Consider the following 17,985-nt stretch of genomic DNA (forward strand, 5'->3'; position numbering starts at 1 on the left):
TTGAAAAGACTGGCCTGCTTTCTTTCCCTCATTGCTTTTACATCTCTGTTGAAAATCAGTCGGTGTTCCCTGACAAAGGTGCAGATACTAAAAAATAAATCGGTTGGGTGTATCTGTTTGAGTCTATTTCTGGGTTCTGTATTTTGTCCCATTTGATCTGTATGTCAGTTACCCCTCTGCTAATACTAGACGGTCTTGATTACTGTAGTTATAGAGTAAGCCTTAATACCGGGGTGACTGATTCTTCCCAATTTATTCATCTTTTTCAAAATTGTTTTAGTTGTTCTAGTTCCTTTGTCTTTCCCTATATATTTTAAAACAATCTTGTCTATAGTTACCAAAAAGTCTTGCTGGGGTTTTGTTAGGAATCACGTTAGTTATGGGAAGAATTGAGATCTTTACTAGGTTGAATCTTCCAATCCATGGACAGGGAGTGTCTTTTTCTTCTTTAATGAAAGCTTCAAATGTGAAGACAGTTGTGGCGCTGCCTGTTGCCGTGCACCGAGAGGTGCTGTTCTAGGGAGAACACGGTCAGCGGCAGGACATCAGGTGTGTCTTTGCTCACTTCCGCTTTCTTGGTGTTTAAATTTATAGGCCTATGAAAGGAGGTTCCCTACGTGTCCTTTGATTCCGATGTTCGTGGGCAGTGACACTGTGAATGAATTCAAGAGTGAAGATGGGGCTATTCATGTCATTGAAAGGCGCTGCAAGCTGGATGTAGATGCACCAAGACTGCTGAAGAAGGTAACCGTCGGAAAGGCCGTCTTGGAGGGAAAGGGTGTCCTGGAGGGAAAGGGCGTCCTGGAGGGAAAGGGCATCCTGGAGGGAAAGGGTGTCCTGGAGGGAAAGGGTGTCTTGGAGGGCAGCCCCCGGAGACAACATGAACTTACACTATAGCTTCTGTGCAGTTGGTTGTTATTAATAAACCCATTTCTCTTTCTTTTTTTTTGTTTTTTTTTAAGATTGCAGGAGTTGATTATGTTTATTTTGTCCAGAAAAACTCACTGAATTCTCGGGAACGTACTTTGCACATTGAGGCTTATAATGAAACGTTTTCCAATCGGGTCATCATTAACGAGCATTGCTGCTACACCGTGAGTAATCTGTCACTCGGTAGAAGACGTTCTGCTGACATACGGCTTCTGAGGATTGTTTGATCACCATTTTAAACAGTGCATCTTTTTGTCTTAGAGGGCAGTTCTTCATTAGATGTCACTTATTTCTCATGTGTAGGAGGAAGGGTAGCAGGTGTGGTCTCCTGCAGAGTGGATTATGTTGTCGTGGCAGTTAAGGCAGCCAAGTGATGCCTTGATTTGTTTTTTGTTTTTTTTTTTCTTTTGAGACACAGTCTCCCTCTGTCACCCAGCTGAAGTGCGGTGGTGCAATCTCGGCTAATCTCGGCTCACTGCAACCTCTGCCTCCCGAGTTCAAGTGATTCTCCTGCCTCAGCTTCCCTAGTAGTTGGGATTACAGGCACGCGCCACCACGCCAGGCTGACTTTTGTATTTTTAGTAAAGATGGGGTTTCACCATGTTGGCCAGGCTGGTCTGGAACTCCTGACCTCACGCGATCCACCCCTTGGCCTAATTTTTTTTTTTTTGAGATGGAGTCTCACTCTTGCCACCAAGGCTGGAATGCAGTGGCATAGTCTCAGCTCACTGCAACCTCCGCCTCCCAGGTTCAAGTGATTCTCATTCCTCAGCCTCCCAAGTAGCTGGGATTACATGCACTCGCCACCACGCCCAGCTAATTTTTGTATTTTTAGTAGAGATGGGGTTTCACCATGTTGGCTAGGCTGGTCTCCAAGTCCTGACCTCGTGATCCATCTGCCTCATCCTCCCAAAGTGCTGGGATTACTGGACGTGAGCCGCTGTGCCCGGCCTTAAATATTACTTTCATATGCCACTTCTTTTCTGGTCTTACTGTAATATGTTAGAAATATCTAATGAAGGACTAAGATGTGTGCCTTTAAGAATAGTGCCGAGACTGTTTATCTGTCTTAGTATCTTCACTGCTTACCACCCTGTTTCAAGAACTTCTTTTATCAGATTTTTAGAATACTCTCCTGCCAGATTGCTGTATTTCTGCCCTTCTCCCCTGCAGTGTATCCTTAACACTGAATTCAAAGTGATCTATTTAAAGTATGTCAGATTAAGTCACTTCTCTGGGCTCAAAACCCACAGTTCCACAGTTCACCCAGAGGAAGAGCCCAGAGTCTTTATGGTGGCTTGCAAGGGCCTGAGTTCTTTCCTGGTTACGCCTTTCCTGTCCTTGCTGTCATGCGGTGGGCCTCCCCCAGGGGCTTTGGTTCCAAGGTGCTCGCTGTGCCATGCTGTTCTTCCCTAAGTCTCTAGTCTCACCTCCTCCCATCTCGGCTCAGGTTACCCCTTCTTGGCCAGCCCCAGCCATCCACTTAATTCTGCAGCCTGACACCCCAACCCCCAGGTTTTTTTCTTTTCTTCAGGGATAGGATCTTGCCCTGTCACTCAGGCTGGAGTGCAATGGAACAATCACAGTTCACTGCAGCCTCCACCTCCCAGGCTCAAGTGATCCTCCTGCCTCAGCCTCCCAAATAGCTGGAACTATAGGCACATGCCACCACGCCTGGCTAGTTTTTAAATTTTTGTGGAGATGAGGTCTTGCTCTGTTGCCCAGACTGGTCTCAAACTCCTGGACTCAAGTGACCCTCCCACCTTGGCCTCTCAAAGTGTCGGGATTGCAGATGTGAACCATCATGCCTGACCCCCATCGCTGGTTCTTTTAGCCTCTGCTCCAAGTTTTCTTTTTTCCATAGCACTTACTTATCTTTAATTTCCTTGCATACTGTGTTTCTGGCTGATGGTCTCCTCTGTTAGACTCTGTTGAAAGCTTCCAAGGCCAGTACCTCTTTGTTCATGGTGGAGAAGACTGTTAAGTGAGTATGTTGAATGAATGAATGAAGCAAGAATGAAAATGAAGCTCGCCCTTTTTTTTTTTTTTTTTTTTTTTGAGACTGAGTCTCGCCCTTTCCCCCAGGCCAGACTGCAGTGGTGCTATCTCGGCTCACTGCAAGCTCCGCCTCCCAGGTTCACGCCATTCTCCTGCCTCAGCCTCCCGAGTAGCTGGGACTACAGGCGCCCGCCACCACGCCTGGCTAATTTTTTGTATTTTTAGTAGAGATGGGGTTTCACTGTGTTAGCCAAGATGTGAAGCTCTCCTTTTATAGTCATCTTTGAAATGTTTTTGAACAATTATTTGGATCTCTTCATGATTTAGAATGTGATTTTGGTCCTGATTTTGAACATGATTTTGGCATTTTTTCCATCTGCTGTCTTTATGGTAGTAGCATTATTAGTAAAGTAAGTGTTTTTTCTGGTTACTGGTTAAACTGAGGAGCCAGGCAGATGATATTCTGTTGTCAATTCAGTCAGTGAGAGTGCTTTCTCTTTATCTGCAGGTTCACCCTGAAAATGAAGATTGGACCTGTTTTGAACAGTCTGCAAGTTTAGATATTAAGTCTTTCTTTGGTTTTGAAAGTACAGTGGAAAAAATTGCAATGAAACAATATACCAGCAACATTAAAAAAGTGAGTGTATCTTGGGATTTTATGGCAGAGGGTGGGCGGGAGTCTCTGAGATGGCCCATCTTTTTGGAAGGCTGGGGATGGGTTAGCAAGAGATTTGCAGCATTTCTTGGGTGGAAGATGCTGTGATCCCTACCCCCTGCCTCATCTTTAGGTTGAGGTTGTGCTGGTTGCTGATGGAGGAAGGAGGTGCCTGTAGCTCCAGCCATGGCACTGTCTGCCTGGAGTTGCTGAGAGAGTTAGAAGTTGGGGAGAGGCAGCAGCAGCTGGCACACAGCACCCAGGCCTTGCTGCAGGGTTGGGAGGAGGCCTGGGGGCCCGGGGAGGTGCTTGTCGGGCAGGCTGCCACCCTTGGATTGTCAGTTCTTCCACAGAAGACCTTCCTTTCTCGTTTTTGTGCTGTTGTTCATCAGTTGTTATGGAGTTGTGGTTTCGAAATCTATCTGTGTGGGATTATGGAGTGGTTTTTGAAGGCTCATTTTCAGGGTACTGCGTTGGAAAGAATTGAAATTGAGACAGAAATCATATATTGAGTACAAGTACCCTAAATCAGCATTTTAAAATAGTCATATAAAAATTCCATCTCCTTAGATACTATTTCTAAACCTTGGAAAAGAACAAGTAAAATAAACAAAAACACAGAAGCATTTGGCCTTTTTTTTTTTTTTTCTATTTATTTCATAGCAGTTCAGTTTTATTGGTGTGTTAAAAGCTTGTGAGGGACTAGGCGCACTGGTTCATGCCTGTAATCCCAGCACTTTGGGAGGCTGAGGTGGACAGATTGAGCCCAGGAGGTAGAGACCAGCCTGGACAGCATTGCAAAACCCTGTATTTACAAAGAATACAAAAATTAGCCGGATGTGGTGGCATGTACCTGTAGTCCCAGCTACTGGGAAGGCTGAGGTAGGATGGCTTGAGCCCAGGAGGTCAAGGGTACAGCGAGCTGTGATCATGCCACTGCACTCCAGCCTGGGCCACAAAGGGAGACCCTGTCTCAGAAAAAAAGCTTGTGAGGCTCACCATCTTCTGTTGGCTAGAAAAAAAGAAAAATCGGCCGGGCGCGGTGGCTCACGCTTGTAATCTCAGCACTTTGGGAGGCCGAGGCGGGCGGATCACGAGGTCAGGAGATCGAGACCACGGTGAAACCCCGTCTCTACTAAAAATACAAAAAATTAGCCGGGCGTGGTGGCGGGCGCCTGTAGTCCCAGCTACTCGGAGAGGCTGAGGCAGGAGAAGAATGGCGTGAACCCGAGAGGCAGAGCTTGCAGTGAGCCGAGATCGCGCCACTGCACTCCAGCCTGGGCGACAGAGCGAGACTCTGTCTCAAAAAAAAAACAAACAAAAAAAAAAACAAAAAAACAAAAAAAAAAAAAAAAAAAAGAAAAATCTTGGGAGAGATGAGTAATTTGAATGTTGAATATATACTCACCTTTAAATTGGTTTTGTTTTAAAGGGAAAGGAAATCATTGAATACTACCTTCGCCAGTTAGAAGAAGAAGGCATAACCTTTGTGCCCCGTTGGACTCCGCCTTCCATCACGCCCTCTTCAGAGACGTCTTCATCATCCTGCAAGAAACAAGCAGTGTCCATGGCCGTCGTCATCCCAGACGCTGCCCTCAAGGAGGGGCTGAGTGGTGATGCCCTCAGCAGCCCCAGCGCACCTGAGCCCGTGGTGGGCACCCCTGACGGTGGGTCTGGCAGGGGCTTCATCCTGAGAACAAGGCTAGGGAAGTCGGCGTTGCTGTTTTCTCTTTGTTTGCTCTGCCTGTTCCCGCTTCCTTGGAACATTAGATAACTCAGAAAGAAAAGACCTGTCTCTCGTTTCTGGCCCTTGTCCTCTAGCTTATGTAACACATTCATTTTACTTTTTATTAGATTTTTTTTTTTTTTTTTTGAGACAGAGTCTTGCTCTGTCGCCCAGGCTGGAGTGCAGTGGCGCAGTCTCGGCTCACTGCAAGCTCCGCCTCCCGGGTTCACGCCATTCTCCTGCCTCAGCCTCTCCGAGTAGCTGGGACTACAGGCGCCCGCCACTACGCCCGGCTAATTTTTTTGTATTTTTAGTAGAGATGGGGTTTCACCGTGGTCTCGATCTCCTGACCTCGTGATCCGCCCGCCTCGGCCTCCCAAAGTGCTGGGATTACAAGCGTGAGCCACCGCGCGGGTAGATTTTTTGTTAATAGGTAGGAAGGGTTATATCAAGTTATTTTTATTCTTTTATTGATACCAGAAGGTATCAATCTTTATTTGTTTAAGAAATGGGGTCTCACTGTGTTGCCCAGGATGGTCTTGAACTCCTGGGCTCAAGCAATCCTTCTGCCTTGGCCTCCCAAAGTGCTGGGATTATAGGTGTGAGCCACCACGCCTGGCCTAAGGAAGGTGTTTTTTTTTTTTTTTTTGGTGATGGAGTATTGCTCTGTTGCCCAGGCTGGAGTGCAGTGGTGCCATCTTGGCTCACTGCAACCTCCATCTCTCAGGTTCAAGTGATTTTCCTGCCTCAGCCTCCCGAGTAGCTGGGACCACAGGCATGTGCCACCAAGCCTGACTAATTTTTTTATTTTTTTATTTTTGAGATGGAGTCTCAGTCTCTGTTGCCCAGGCTGCAGTGGCACAATCTCGGCTTAGTGCAGCCTTCGCCTCCCGGGTTCAAGTGATTCTCCTGCCTAAGCCTCTTGAGTAGCTGGGATTATAAGCCTGCACCACCACGCCTGACTAATTTTTATATTCCTAGTAGAAACGGGGTTTCACCATGTTGGCCAGGCTTGTCTTGAACTCCTGATCTCAGGTGATCTGCCCCCCTCAGCCTCCTGAGTAGCTGGGATTACAGGCGTGAGCCACCAGATTTCTTACATTCTCGAACACAGTAGCTCTATTCAAAATAGATTTAGATTTGCTTGGCTTTTTTTTTCATAAATTTTATATCTTGTAAGTCCTTTTTGTGTTATGTTCCTCTTGGAATTAAAACAGTCATTAATATCTATTATAGTCATGAATAGTATTGTGATTTGGCAATAGAGATAACTCAGTGGTAATCAGGGAAAGATAATTGAGTCAGAAAGTTTACCTGTGGTTTAGTCAGTGATATGATCTCCAAGCCTATCCCTCAAGTCCTCTAAGGTATCTGGTTTACATCTGCCATCTCATCTCTGCGGTTTCATTTGCCTCTAAGACTCTAGGACCACACGCTAACTCCACTGAGCAGAAAGACTTTGGGAGCCCAAAGCTCCAGTGTTCTTTGTTGTAAATAAATGTCATTTACATTCCAGACAAACTAGATGCCGACTACATCAAGAGATACCTGGGCGATTTGACTCCACTGCAGGAGAGCTGCCTCATTAGACTTCGCCAGTGGCTGCAGGAGACCCACAAGGGCAAAGTGAGTGTCGGCACCATGCCCAGTGTGCAGGGGCAGAGCTACGTGAAATCACGGAATCTCTTTCTGCTCATAGTCACCAAGAGTAATATTCCCAATTTCCACAGCTGGGAATGTTTCTTCCAGTTTAGAAGTCATTGAATTTATGTCTCTGTGGAATCTAAGTCCTTTATAGCAAGTGATAATGCATGACTAACTGCATTTTTCTAGACTTTACAGAGCAAGGTCTGGCTACAAACAGTGTCACTCACAAAGCAACATGTGTTCCAAGTAGTCACACATTCAAATTTTCAGAAGGTGTAAAAAGAGTTCAGAGACTTATCAGAGATTAGAAATGTTTGAGCTTTAATTTTCAGGTTTTTGGTGAAATTTTAGCCTCATAAGGGTGTAGATTTTTATGATAAGCCTTATGTAGTGAGCAGAGCCTGGTATGTGTCTAGCGAGTTATTGCCATTATTTAGTAAAGGGAAACTAGGCAATGCATGTAGTTGGCCTGATCTCTAATTCTGTCAGCCTGGTTACTAGAAACCAGGTAACTGAGTGCCGTTGAATACCAGTCATCAAGAAAACCACTGCAGTGATGATGGCCACCGTTTGTTGTCTACTTACCATGTATTAGACACTGTTTTCAGGTCTTTATTCCATCCTTCCGGCAGCTCTCTTTGCTGCTGTTTTTCTCACTGGTTTTACACATGAAGAAACTGAGGCACACAGAAGTGAAGTAACCTGCCTGAGGTCTCATAGCCAGCGAGTGGTGGGGTCAGGATTTGAACCCAGGCCATTTTGTTCCAGAACCTACATTCTTAAGCACTTCCACGTAACTGTGGTCCTTTCTGAGTGACGATGATGCCATGTCAGTAAGCCACATGCTTTTGAGTTATTTCCCAGGAGTTGGAGTCGTGAGTAGCTCATGTTCCCACCCCCTTCTTGTTCTCCTGATGGACCTCTTGAGTTGGTGAGCACATGGCCACGGAGGAAGACACTTAGTCCACGTGACACTCAGAACACGGCCTTGGCCTTGTTCTTTATTCAGGGAGGCCAACCTGTTGATTAACAGTAATGGAACCTGGAGAAGATTCCTGTATGTTAGTCAGCAATACCGCCACGTCATGAAAACCCAACATGCTTTTTTGTATTCTGACTTTTTCTTTAATCTGTGGTTTTTGTTTTTAATTACCTTAAGTGTTACGATCACTCATAATTTTTAACTTTGTGTATATCTCCTCTACTTTAATCTTTCTAATGAGTTGGCAAAAGCACCGTTGCCAGTCACATAGTCACATGGTAGTTCTGCAGTTTTATGTTTTTGAATTTTTTTTTATACAGAGTCTTGCTCTATCACCCAGGCTGGTGCAGTCTTGGGTCACTACAACCTCTGCCTCCCAGGTTCAGGCTATTCTCCTGCCTCAGCCTCCTGAGAGCTGGGATTAGGTCTGCCACCATTCCTGGCTAATTTTTGTATTTTTAGTAGAGAACAGGCTTCCACCATGTTGGCCAGGCTGGTCTCGAACTCCTAACCTCAAGTGATCCACCTGCCTTAGCCTCCCAAAGTGCAGGGATTACAGGCATGAGCCACTGGGCCCAGCCTTGAATGACTTTTTAAAGACAGTGCTAAATTATAACTTAGTCTGACTTAAGTAGTAAAAGTAAAGTTTAACTTGCTACTATTTCTTGTCATACTGACTTTTAAAAGCATCTGACCTTATAGATTGTCTATAAAATGTAAGAGGTGTTAAATATTCCTTATTTGATATTACACATAAACTACACTAAAATGCCTTTTAATAAATAAAGGGAACCATTTTAGATACAGGAAATTCTAATTAGATTGGCATAGTTAAGGCCAAAAATATAAAGTAGATATTGCTGCCTTATCTTCAGCCTTTGCCTTTAAGAGGCAAATAAATACAAAATGTAGGTGAGTATTGCTTGGTTCTGAGACAGTGAAGGGATTTCCTCAGTATTTAAATAGAGTCACATAGCCGGTTATGTAAACCCAAATATAGAACCAATCTCCAATAGGCTTTAAGATGGCATTCACGATCTTTGTGAAAGTTGAACATTACTAGCGAAGTCCAATCATATCTTTAGAAGGGGAAAGCAGCGTAGCATTACTGATCAGAATTATTAAAATCAAAAAACTGGACATAGTCCTTTAACCACAAGCCAGCCTTAGTTAAATCAGGATTGCCCAACAAAAATATTCTGATGATGATTCATGATCTGAATTCTGGTGTATGAGATTTTTTTTTTTTTTTTTTGAGACGGAGTCTCGCCCTGTCGCCCAGGCTGGAGTGCAGTGGCGCGATCTTGGCTCACTGCAAGCTCTGCCTCCTGGGTTCATGCCATTCTCCTGCCTGAGCCTCCCGAGTAGCTGGGACTACAGGCGCCCGCCACCATGCCTGGATAATTTTTGTATTTTTAGTAGAGATGGGGTTTCACTGTGTTAGCCAAGATGGTCTCGATCTCCTGACCTCATGATCCACCCGCCTCGGCCTCCCAAAATGCTGGGATTACAGGCGTGAGCCACCGCGCCTGGCCATGAGATCTATTAAATTATGATATGCATAAAAAAGTCATGACATTTCTGTTTTGTAATAAGGCAGTGACCAATTATTACTCATTAGAAGCTTTTTTGAGATAAACTTTCAAGTCTGCCCTTGCTGTCTTCTTCTTTCTTTTTGTTTTTTGAGATGGAGTTTTGCTCTTGTTCCCCAGGCTGAAGTGCAATGGTGTGATCTTGGCTCACTGCACCCTCTGCCTCCAGGTTCAAGCGATTCTCCTGCGTCAGCCTCCCAAGCAGCTGGGACTACAGGCGTGCACCACCATGCCCGGCTAATTTTGTATTTTTAGTAGAGACAGGGTTTCTCCATGTTGGTCAGTGTGGTCTTGAACTCCTGACCTCAAGCAGTCCTCCTGCCTTGGCCTCCCAAAGTGCTGGGATTACAGGCATGAGCCACCACACCTGGCCAGTGAAGACCATTTTTGTTCCAGGGATTCTCCAAATACCCTATCAGTGTTTCCTCACTTAAGGTGATGCTTTTGTTCTTACTGGCATCTGCGTATAAGAGAATCCAGCAGCCTGACCTGTCTTCTGCCTGGAGAGACTGTGGAGATGTGGCCCAGTCTTGTGCTTGCTTCCTTTTTCCATGGTGTGGCACTGGGTACCCTTTGGAACAAAAATCTTGCCTTTCTCAACATCATCCATGTTTAATTCTCTTTTGTCTCTGGCACTACGAAGGTTTGCATTCAGAAGCCAGGTGTCCTGCTCTCTCTTTATTCTAACTTTTTATTTAAATGCAGTATGTATACAGAAAAGCGCACGGATCATAGTCATTCATAGATCCGTTCATAGAGTTGAAACATTTGATGTTTAGGGAATTATTTATGCCTTTGCTCTACTTTGCGGAAACTAAAATGAAATACTATAAAGATTATTCAAACTGATAATGCTGACTTTCTCTAGAGTAGTAAGGGAGATGTTTCTGGTACCAGCTCATTTTAAATAGTACAATAAATGCAGCTCACTGTTGATTAGAAGTGGGAGTTTTAGGCCAGACATGGTGGCTCACGCCTATAATCCCAACACTTTGGGAGGCCAAGGCGGGAGGAGTGCTTGAGCTCAGGAGTTTGAGACCAGCCTGGGCAACATGGGGAAACCACATCTCTACAAATACAAAAATTAGCTGCGCATGGTGGCATGTGCCTGTGGTCCTAGCTACTGAGGAGGCTGAGGTGGGAAGATTGCCTAAGCCCAGTAGTTGGGGACTGCAGTGAGCTGAGATCGTGCCACAACACTCCAGCCTGGGTGGCAGAATGAGAGACCCTGTCTCCAAAAGAAAAGTGGAAATTTTAGGGTCTTACTCCCTTAGCAGCTTTTTTTTTAGTGCAGTAATGTGATCTGGGCCCACTGCAGCCTCCACCTCCTAGGTTCAAGTGATCCTCCTGCTTCAGCCTCCCAGTAGCTGGGATTACAGGCGTGCACCACCATGCCTGGCTGATTTTTGTATTTTTAGTAGAGATGGCATTTCGCCATATTGGCCAGGCTGGTCTCGAACTCCTGAGCTCAAGCGATCCGTCCACCTCAGCCTCCCAAAGTTCGTTTCACAACTTCTAACATTGCTTAGAAACGTCTTTTTCTCTTAATAGATTCCAAAAGATGAGCATATTCTTCGGTTCCTCCGTGCACGGGATTTTAATATTGACAAAGCCAGAGAGATCATGTGTCAGTCTTTGACGTGGAGAAAGCAGCATCAGGTAGACTACATTCTTGAAACCTGGACCCCTCCTCAGGTCCTTCAGGATTACTACGCGGGAGGCTGGCATCATCACGACAAAGGTACCGGATGGAGTTGAAACTGTGTTTCCGTCGTTGTCTTGATGTGTGGTTGAAGATACCTTCCAAGGCCTCCTTCCCTGGAGTTGAGTGGGGCCCCCTTGAGTGCATCGTTTCTCCTCACTCTGAGAATTTGGCACCTTTCCCAAGTTGAACTGACTGATACGCGTCACCACGGGCACACTCCCATCCCGCCCCAGGCAGCCAGGAAGGGCCTGGGACCGCTCTTTCCTCATGGACACACGTCATCCTTGGGCAAATGACTTCACTTGCTCGGTGCAGTACAGTTTGTTTTGACCTATTAAAAAGACAGCAGTGCCTCTGGCAGAGTATTTTCAGTAGTGCAGTGTTAATAAAGGGACTTTTCAATGACTGAAACCCTATGATAGCTTAAAACGGTTCAGCCCGGTTTCCTGCATCACAGCCCTGAGCACTTCAGTTCTGCTTTGAGAGTAAGGAAGGCCTGGATGAAGGGTGGCTTAAATGAGAGCCTTAAAACACAGTTCCCCCAGATGCCTTCCAGACCCTGCCTTGCAGGAAGACCTGCACTGTCAAAAATACACTTTCCTGAGCCAAAGTTTGAGAGCTGGGCAGGGTGGAATTGGAAGCATTGGCGAGAGGGAAGCACCGTAGAACTGGTTCTTTTTCCCTCTGAACAAGTCCTTGCAGAACCAAGCAGCTGTGCTTTGTCTGTAATTATGACTTCATCTTTTGTATTTCTCCAGGTTAATTGTTAAAAAGTTTGGTAGTGAGACATTGACAAATGTTTTGTTTTTTGTTTTTTGTTTTTTTTTTGAGACAGAGTCTTGCTCTGTCCCCCAGGCTGGAGTCCAGTGGCAAGATCTCAGCTCACTGCAACCTCCACCTTCCAGGTTCAAGCAGTTCTGCCGCCTCAGCCTCCCGAGTAGCTGGGACTACAGGTGCGCGCCACCATGCCCGGCTACTTTTTGTATTTTTAGTAGAGATGGGGGTCTCGCCATATTGGCCAGGCTGGTCTTGAACTCCTGACCTCATGATCTGCCCGCCTCGGCCTCCAAAAGTGCGGGGATTACAGGTGTGAGCCACTGCGCCTGGCCTTGACAAATGTGTCTTGTTATATGTTGGGAGAAACTTTCTGTAAATAGACCTTTCCATAAGATTTTGGAGCACATAAAAATGTTTTGCTTTAAGTAGATCAGGTCTAGAGCTAGACACTCCTGGGAGATGAAGTTCACTAGGTGACAAATACAAGATAAATGTTACCCTCTAACCCCCCACCCCGTGTCAGGGTGACGCTGCTGGTCTTCTGTTAACCACAGAAGACAAGTCTTGGTTCCTTTTCAGGAGGACGATCCGTCTGTATTCCTCCTGCTGCCCCTTCTGGGACTGTGCGGCAGGAAGCTAGGTAGTGCTGACTCTAGGGATCCACTATGGCCACCAAGATCTTTTTCCCCTTTGTGTAGATGGCCCATGATGATAGGGCAGTATGGTATGAGTTAGGCTCCTCTCAGGCAGCACTCATTAGACCTCCAGGCTATAAAGAAGTAGAGCCAGGCCAGGCGCAATGGCTCACGCCCATAATCCCAGCATTTTGGGAGGCCAAGGCAGGAGGATGGCTTGGGCCCAGGACTTCAAGACTAGCCTGGGCAACACAGTGAGATGTTGTCTCTACTTTAAAAAAAAGGAGGCCGGGCGTGGTGGCTCACACCTGTAATCCCAGCACTTTGGGAGGCTGAAGCGGGTGGATCACCTGAGGTCAGAAGTTCAAGACCATCCTGGACAGCATGGTGAAACCCCGTCTCTACTAAAAGTACAAAAAATTAGCTGGGCGTGGTGGCACACGCCTGTAGTCCCAGCTATTCGGAGGCTGAGGCAGGAGAATCGCTTGAACCTGGGAGGCAGAGGTTGCAGTGAGCCGAGATCATGCCAATGCACTCCAGCCTGGCGACAGAGCAAGACTTCGTCTCAAATAAAAAACAAAAAAAGAGGCCCAGCACGGTGGCTCACGCCTGTAATCCTAGAAGTTTGGGAGGCCGAGGCAGGCGGATTGCCTGAGTTCAGGATTTTGAGACCAGCCTGGGCAACACAGTGAAACCCCATCTCTAGTAAAATACAAAAAATTAGCCGGTGAGGCAGGAGAATCGTTGAACCTGAGGCAGAGGCAGTGACCGAGATCATGCCATGCACTCAGTTGGGCGACAGAGATTTAACTAAAAAGAGTAGAGCCAACACAGGCTGCTTGGTGGGGTTTTAAGGATTTTTAGAATGTTCTTATTTATCTTGGTCCTCAGAGTGGGAATTGAGGGAAGCTGGCTTTTAAAAAGCTTGCATTCAGTTTTTAGTAATCTATGACATGAAAAAAAATGATTTTCTAAGAAAGAAAATTTTAAAAGTACTCTGTAGTCATAGAAAAAGTGTCTGGATAGTTTGATGTTCCCTTGCCGTTGAAAGTCAGAGCTCTTGGGCAGCCCCAGTTGTTCAAAGTGAGCCCAGCTTATGGGCAGTTGTTCAGACTGAGCCCAGCATGTGGGCAGCTCGAGCTGAGTCCCAGCCGGATTCCTGTCATCCCGGCACAGCCTTCTATTTCCAGGACCCTGCACAGCTACTCTGTCAGTTGGTTCTTATTTTTCTCGCTCACAACTTTTTGGGGTAAATATTGGACACACACCCCCTATCACACACACAAATCAGTTGCCACTTCTAAGAATCAGAAAGACCTTCAAGCGCCCCTAGAACACAGGCGAACACATTTTCCTGTTAAGGGTCTTAGAGTTGTATCCTCAGTTTCAACTGGGATGGTGCTGACAACTCATTCCTTCCCCTCCTCTGCAGATGGGCGGCCCCTCTACGTGCTCAGGCTGGGGCAGATGGACACCAAAGGCTTGGTGAGAGCGCTTGGGGAGGAAGCCCTGCTGAGATACGTAAGTGCGCAGCTGCGAGACTCCAGGCTCCACTGTGGCGTCACTTTCTTTCTCTGCCAGTAGGATTGGGGTATTAACCAGCCTGTTAGAACAAACATGAATTGCTTATGTAGTTAGAACTGAAGATATATTAATATCGTCTTAAAATTTCAAAAGAAGACACAGAAGTTATAAAAGTTTCTCACAGTGGAAGCGTCAGTGAGGCAGTCAGGGTCTCCCCTGAGATGCCTGTGTAGCAGCAGTTCTGAGTCTTTTCATTCACTCCCACATGGAATTGCCCTCTCCTGGGACGCCACTCACAGCAGACCTCTTGATAGCATTCTTTCCACTGGCCCTTCCTTAACGCGAGCTCTTGGCGTCTTTCTCCAGACCCTCCTGAATGCCTGCTGACCCATCATCTCGCTGACTCCAGCCAGGCCCCGCTCTGCTGCTGCCACCATTGGCAGCTATGCTTCCCCCTCCCAGAGAAGAAGATGGTCCTTCAATTTGAAAACAAACGGAAACTTAAAAGACATATTTATAACCCCATTATCCTGAAATACGCACTTTTGGCTTTATGTTTTATTATTTTTTTGAGATAGAGTTTCACTCTTGTTACCCAGGCTGGAGTGCAATGGTGCGATCTTGGCTCACTGCAACCTCCGCCTCCCGGGTTCAAGTGATTCTCCTGCCTCAACCTCCTGAGTAGCTGGGATTTCAGGCGCCTGCCACCATGCCCAGCTAATTTTTTTTTTATTTTTATTAGAGACGGGGTTTCACCATGTCGGTCAGGCTGGTCTCAAACTCCTGACCTCAGGTGATCCTCCCGCCTCGGCCTCCCAAAGTGCTGGAATTATAGGCTTGAGCCACCCTGCCCAGCCGGCTTTTTTTTTTTTTTAAGAGACGTGGTCTTACTCTCTTGCTGAGGCTGGGGTACAGTGTCTATTCATGGGTGTGATCACGACTCACTGCAGCTTCAAACTCCTCTCCTCAAGTGGTCCTCCCACCTCGGCCTCCTGAGTAGCTGGGACTACAAGCACCACCACTAAGCCTGGCTCACTGTTGGCATTCTCTTGTGTATTGTGTTAGTCTGCCCCCACCTCCATGTGTGTTTAGATATCCCCACATGCACGTGTTCACACATAAAGATAGGGATGGACTTTATCTACAGGGGAAGGGTTTATTAACCTAAAGCAAAGGATCGCTTGAGCCATGCCTTACATCTGTTCTAAGGCTGCCTTTTCTCTTGGCTGGCACATGTGGTATCAGAGTGTTCCCACACTCACAGATGCTCATCTGCTGTTCCCATGCGCTTGTTCTGAAGATAGAGCCCCAGAGCCAGGCCCCTGCTCATCTGGGAATTCCTCTGCGCTTCACTTTGGATAGCCGTTCCCTTTGCCACACATGACAGTGTTTATTCTCTTCCAAGAGTAAAATTTTTTTGTTGGTGGTCATGTGTTTAGTGCATGTGAATGTGTAAGCAAATCTGCATAGGTGACTTTTTTGGTTTACACGCTTATCTGTAATACGCTGTTAGTGTCCCTCTTCCGTAGCTGGACGCGGTAGTTTTAGCCTTAAACTAATCATGGTAAATTTTCATGCCCATTTGTATGTAGGTTCTCTCCATAAATGAAGAAGGGCTAAGGCGATGCGAAGAGAATACAAAAGTCTTTGGTCGGCCTATCAGGTAGATGTGGGATTTTTTTTTTTCCTTTCAACTTACTGAGAAAACGAATTAAATATTTCTAGTTGATTTTTGGAATTAAAATCTACTTATTATTTTCCAAGGTGCTCTAAAAGGTAGACAAGAGGTGAACATGTAATATGCCAGTGACGAGGGACAGACAGTGTTTTTTGACCCCAGGCGTTGCTGTCACGTCAGCCTGAGTGGGTTGGCCTGCCTGCTTAGTCTGTGCAGGCCACGGGAACCCAGGGCTGCAGGTCGTTTGCTTGTTTTTGCCTCCCCTCCCCACCCAGATGACTCTGTGTTCTTAAACCAAGCTTTAAGTTACAGTAAAGAGTTCTGAAAATGTTTAGTGATTCAGAGGTTGACATTCATAAGGGTGTAGATGGTTCACTGGGATATAAGTTCCATGAGAACAGGGATTTTGAGGGCCTTTTGCTGACTGCTGTATTCTCAGCTCCTGGGACAGCGCTTGCCTGTCTCTCTGTTGAAGCATAGCCCACTGCAGTTCAGACACAATATGTGTTAAAATCCCAGCTGTGTGCCCTGTTGATGGCAGGTTAGGGGGGTGGTTTAGCACGTCGAGGACAGCACACTGTGGCTTGCTTGCTGGCTCACTGAGCATAGCTGGGAGAGCTTTTCATGCATTATCAATCAGCCTTAATTGCAGTTTCAGGCCTTGGTCCTACCACACTGATCCTGTGTGTTTTGTACAAGTAGATATAAACAGGGTTCATAGCACTATAATTTTTAAAAATTGATTATGATGTATTTGGAAATAGCTATAAATGACCAAAAAAGAAAAAAATAAGAAGACACAGTTAGCTAAGTGTGCTGTCTGTTGAATGACACACGTCTCTGCACAACCCGCAGCTCATGGACCTGCCTGGTGGACCTGGAAGGGCTGAACATGCGCCACTTGTGGAGACCTGGTGTGAAAGCGCTGCTGCGGATCATCGAGGTGGTGGAGGCCAACTACCCTGAGACACTGGGCCGCCTTCTCATCCTGCGGGCGCCCAGGGTATTTCCTGTGCTCTGGACGCTGGTGGGTTGAGATGCTTTTTGCAGCCATTTGGAAAGCAGATAACACATGCATTCGTATACACGTCTGTGACCTAAAGTCTTAACTTCTTAGGAAAAAAAAAAATAACATGCAAAGATATAAAATTTCTCAAATTGTTTAAGAAAGGGGAAAAACAAAATGTGAGTGTCCTAATGCCGTGCAAATAGACTTTACAGAAGTATAGAAACTTGAATTTCCTCCCCCCACCCTCCCACTCAGAATACCACATTGTCATTTTAATCTTGGACACCCAGGCAGCAGAGAGATATGACTGCATGGTCTTCTCCTCCTCACAGGTTAGTCCGTTCATTGATGACAACACCAGAAGGAAGTTCCTCATTTATGCAGGAAATGACTACCAGGGTCCTGGGGGCCTGCTGGATTACATCGACAAAGAGATTATTCCAGACTTCCTGAGTGGGGAGTGCATGGTATGTCTTGAGGCGAGGAACTGCACATTTGGCCCCTTATGCAGGTGGGAGAGGTCGGTATTGATTTGCACAAATGATTTTCAGAACTTCCAGTTATTTGGATGTTTTGTTTTTGTTTTGTTTCTTTTGGCCGCTATTTCTCTGATCCAGGGTTAAGCTAAAGAGAACCATTTAAGTAATTGTTGATACTGTACATTTCTTCATTGTTAAATACAAATGAGAATTTGTAGAATCAAATACAATTGCAGCTGGCTTGATTGAATCAGATCTTTAAACCATTTTAGAGGAGCTGTCATATTTTTTAAAATACTGTTAAAAAATTGAATCAGTTCTCAAAATTTCCCCTTTTTTTTTTTTTTTTTTTAAGGAGACAGGGTCTGGCTCTGTCACCCAGGGTGGAGTGCAGTGGCGTGGTCACAGCTCACTGCAGCCTGACTTCATGGGCTCAGGTGATCCTCCCACCTCAGCCACCCAAGTAGCTGGGACTGTAGGCGTGCACCACCACAGCCAGCAAATTTTTGTAGAGACAGAGTCTCACTATTTTGCCCCAGGCTGGATGACATTTTTTTTTTTTTTTTCCTTAAGATGGAGTCTCGCTCTGTTGCACAGGCTGGAGTGCAGTGGCGCAGTCTCAGCTCACTGCAGCCTCCACCTCCCAGA

General features: G+C 46.0%; 1 protein-coding gene across 2 annotated transcripts in view; it reads left to right on the forward strand.

Annotated features, from left to right (window-relative positions):
- The window catches only part of SEC14L1 (SEC14 like lipid binding 1), an 81,764-nt gene that overhangs the window by 54,621 nt on the left and 9,158 nt on the right, over positions 1-17,985 (forward strand). For both annotated transcript variants that reach the window (XM_032176534.2, XM_058428464.1), the window contains exons 3-12: positions 595-744; positions 963-1,094; positions 3,437-3,565; positions 5,016-5,250; positions 6,826-6,935; positions 11,082-11,271; positions 14,080-14,168; positions 15,764-15,834; positions 16,705-16,876; positions 17,191-17,325. In XM_032176534.2, the coding sequence (XP_032032425.1) occupies positions 595-744; positions 963-1,094; positions 3,437-3,565; positions 5,016-5,250; positions 6,826-6,935; positions 11,082-11,271; positions 14,080-14,168; positions 15,764-15,834; positions 16,705-16,876; positions 17,191-17,325 (1,413 nt within the window). The remainder of the gene's footprint in view (positions 1-594; positions 745-962; positions 1,095-3,436; positions 3,566-5,015; positions 5,251-6,825; positions 6,936-11,081; positions 11,272-14,079; positions 14,169-15,763; positions 15,835-16,704; positions 16,877-17,190; positions 17,326-17,985) is intronic.

Source organism: Hylobates moloch, unplaced genomic scaffold (genome assembly GCF_009828535.3).
Source record: "Hylobates moloch isolate HMO894 unplaced genomic scaffold, HMol_V3 SCAFFOLD_15, whole genome shotgun sequence".
Classification (NCBI taxonomy): Eukaryota; Metazoa; Chordata; class Mammalia; order Primates; family Hylobatidae; genus Hylobates; species Hylobates moloch.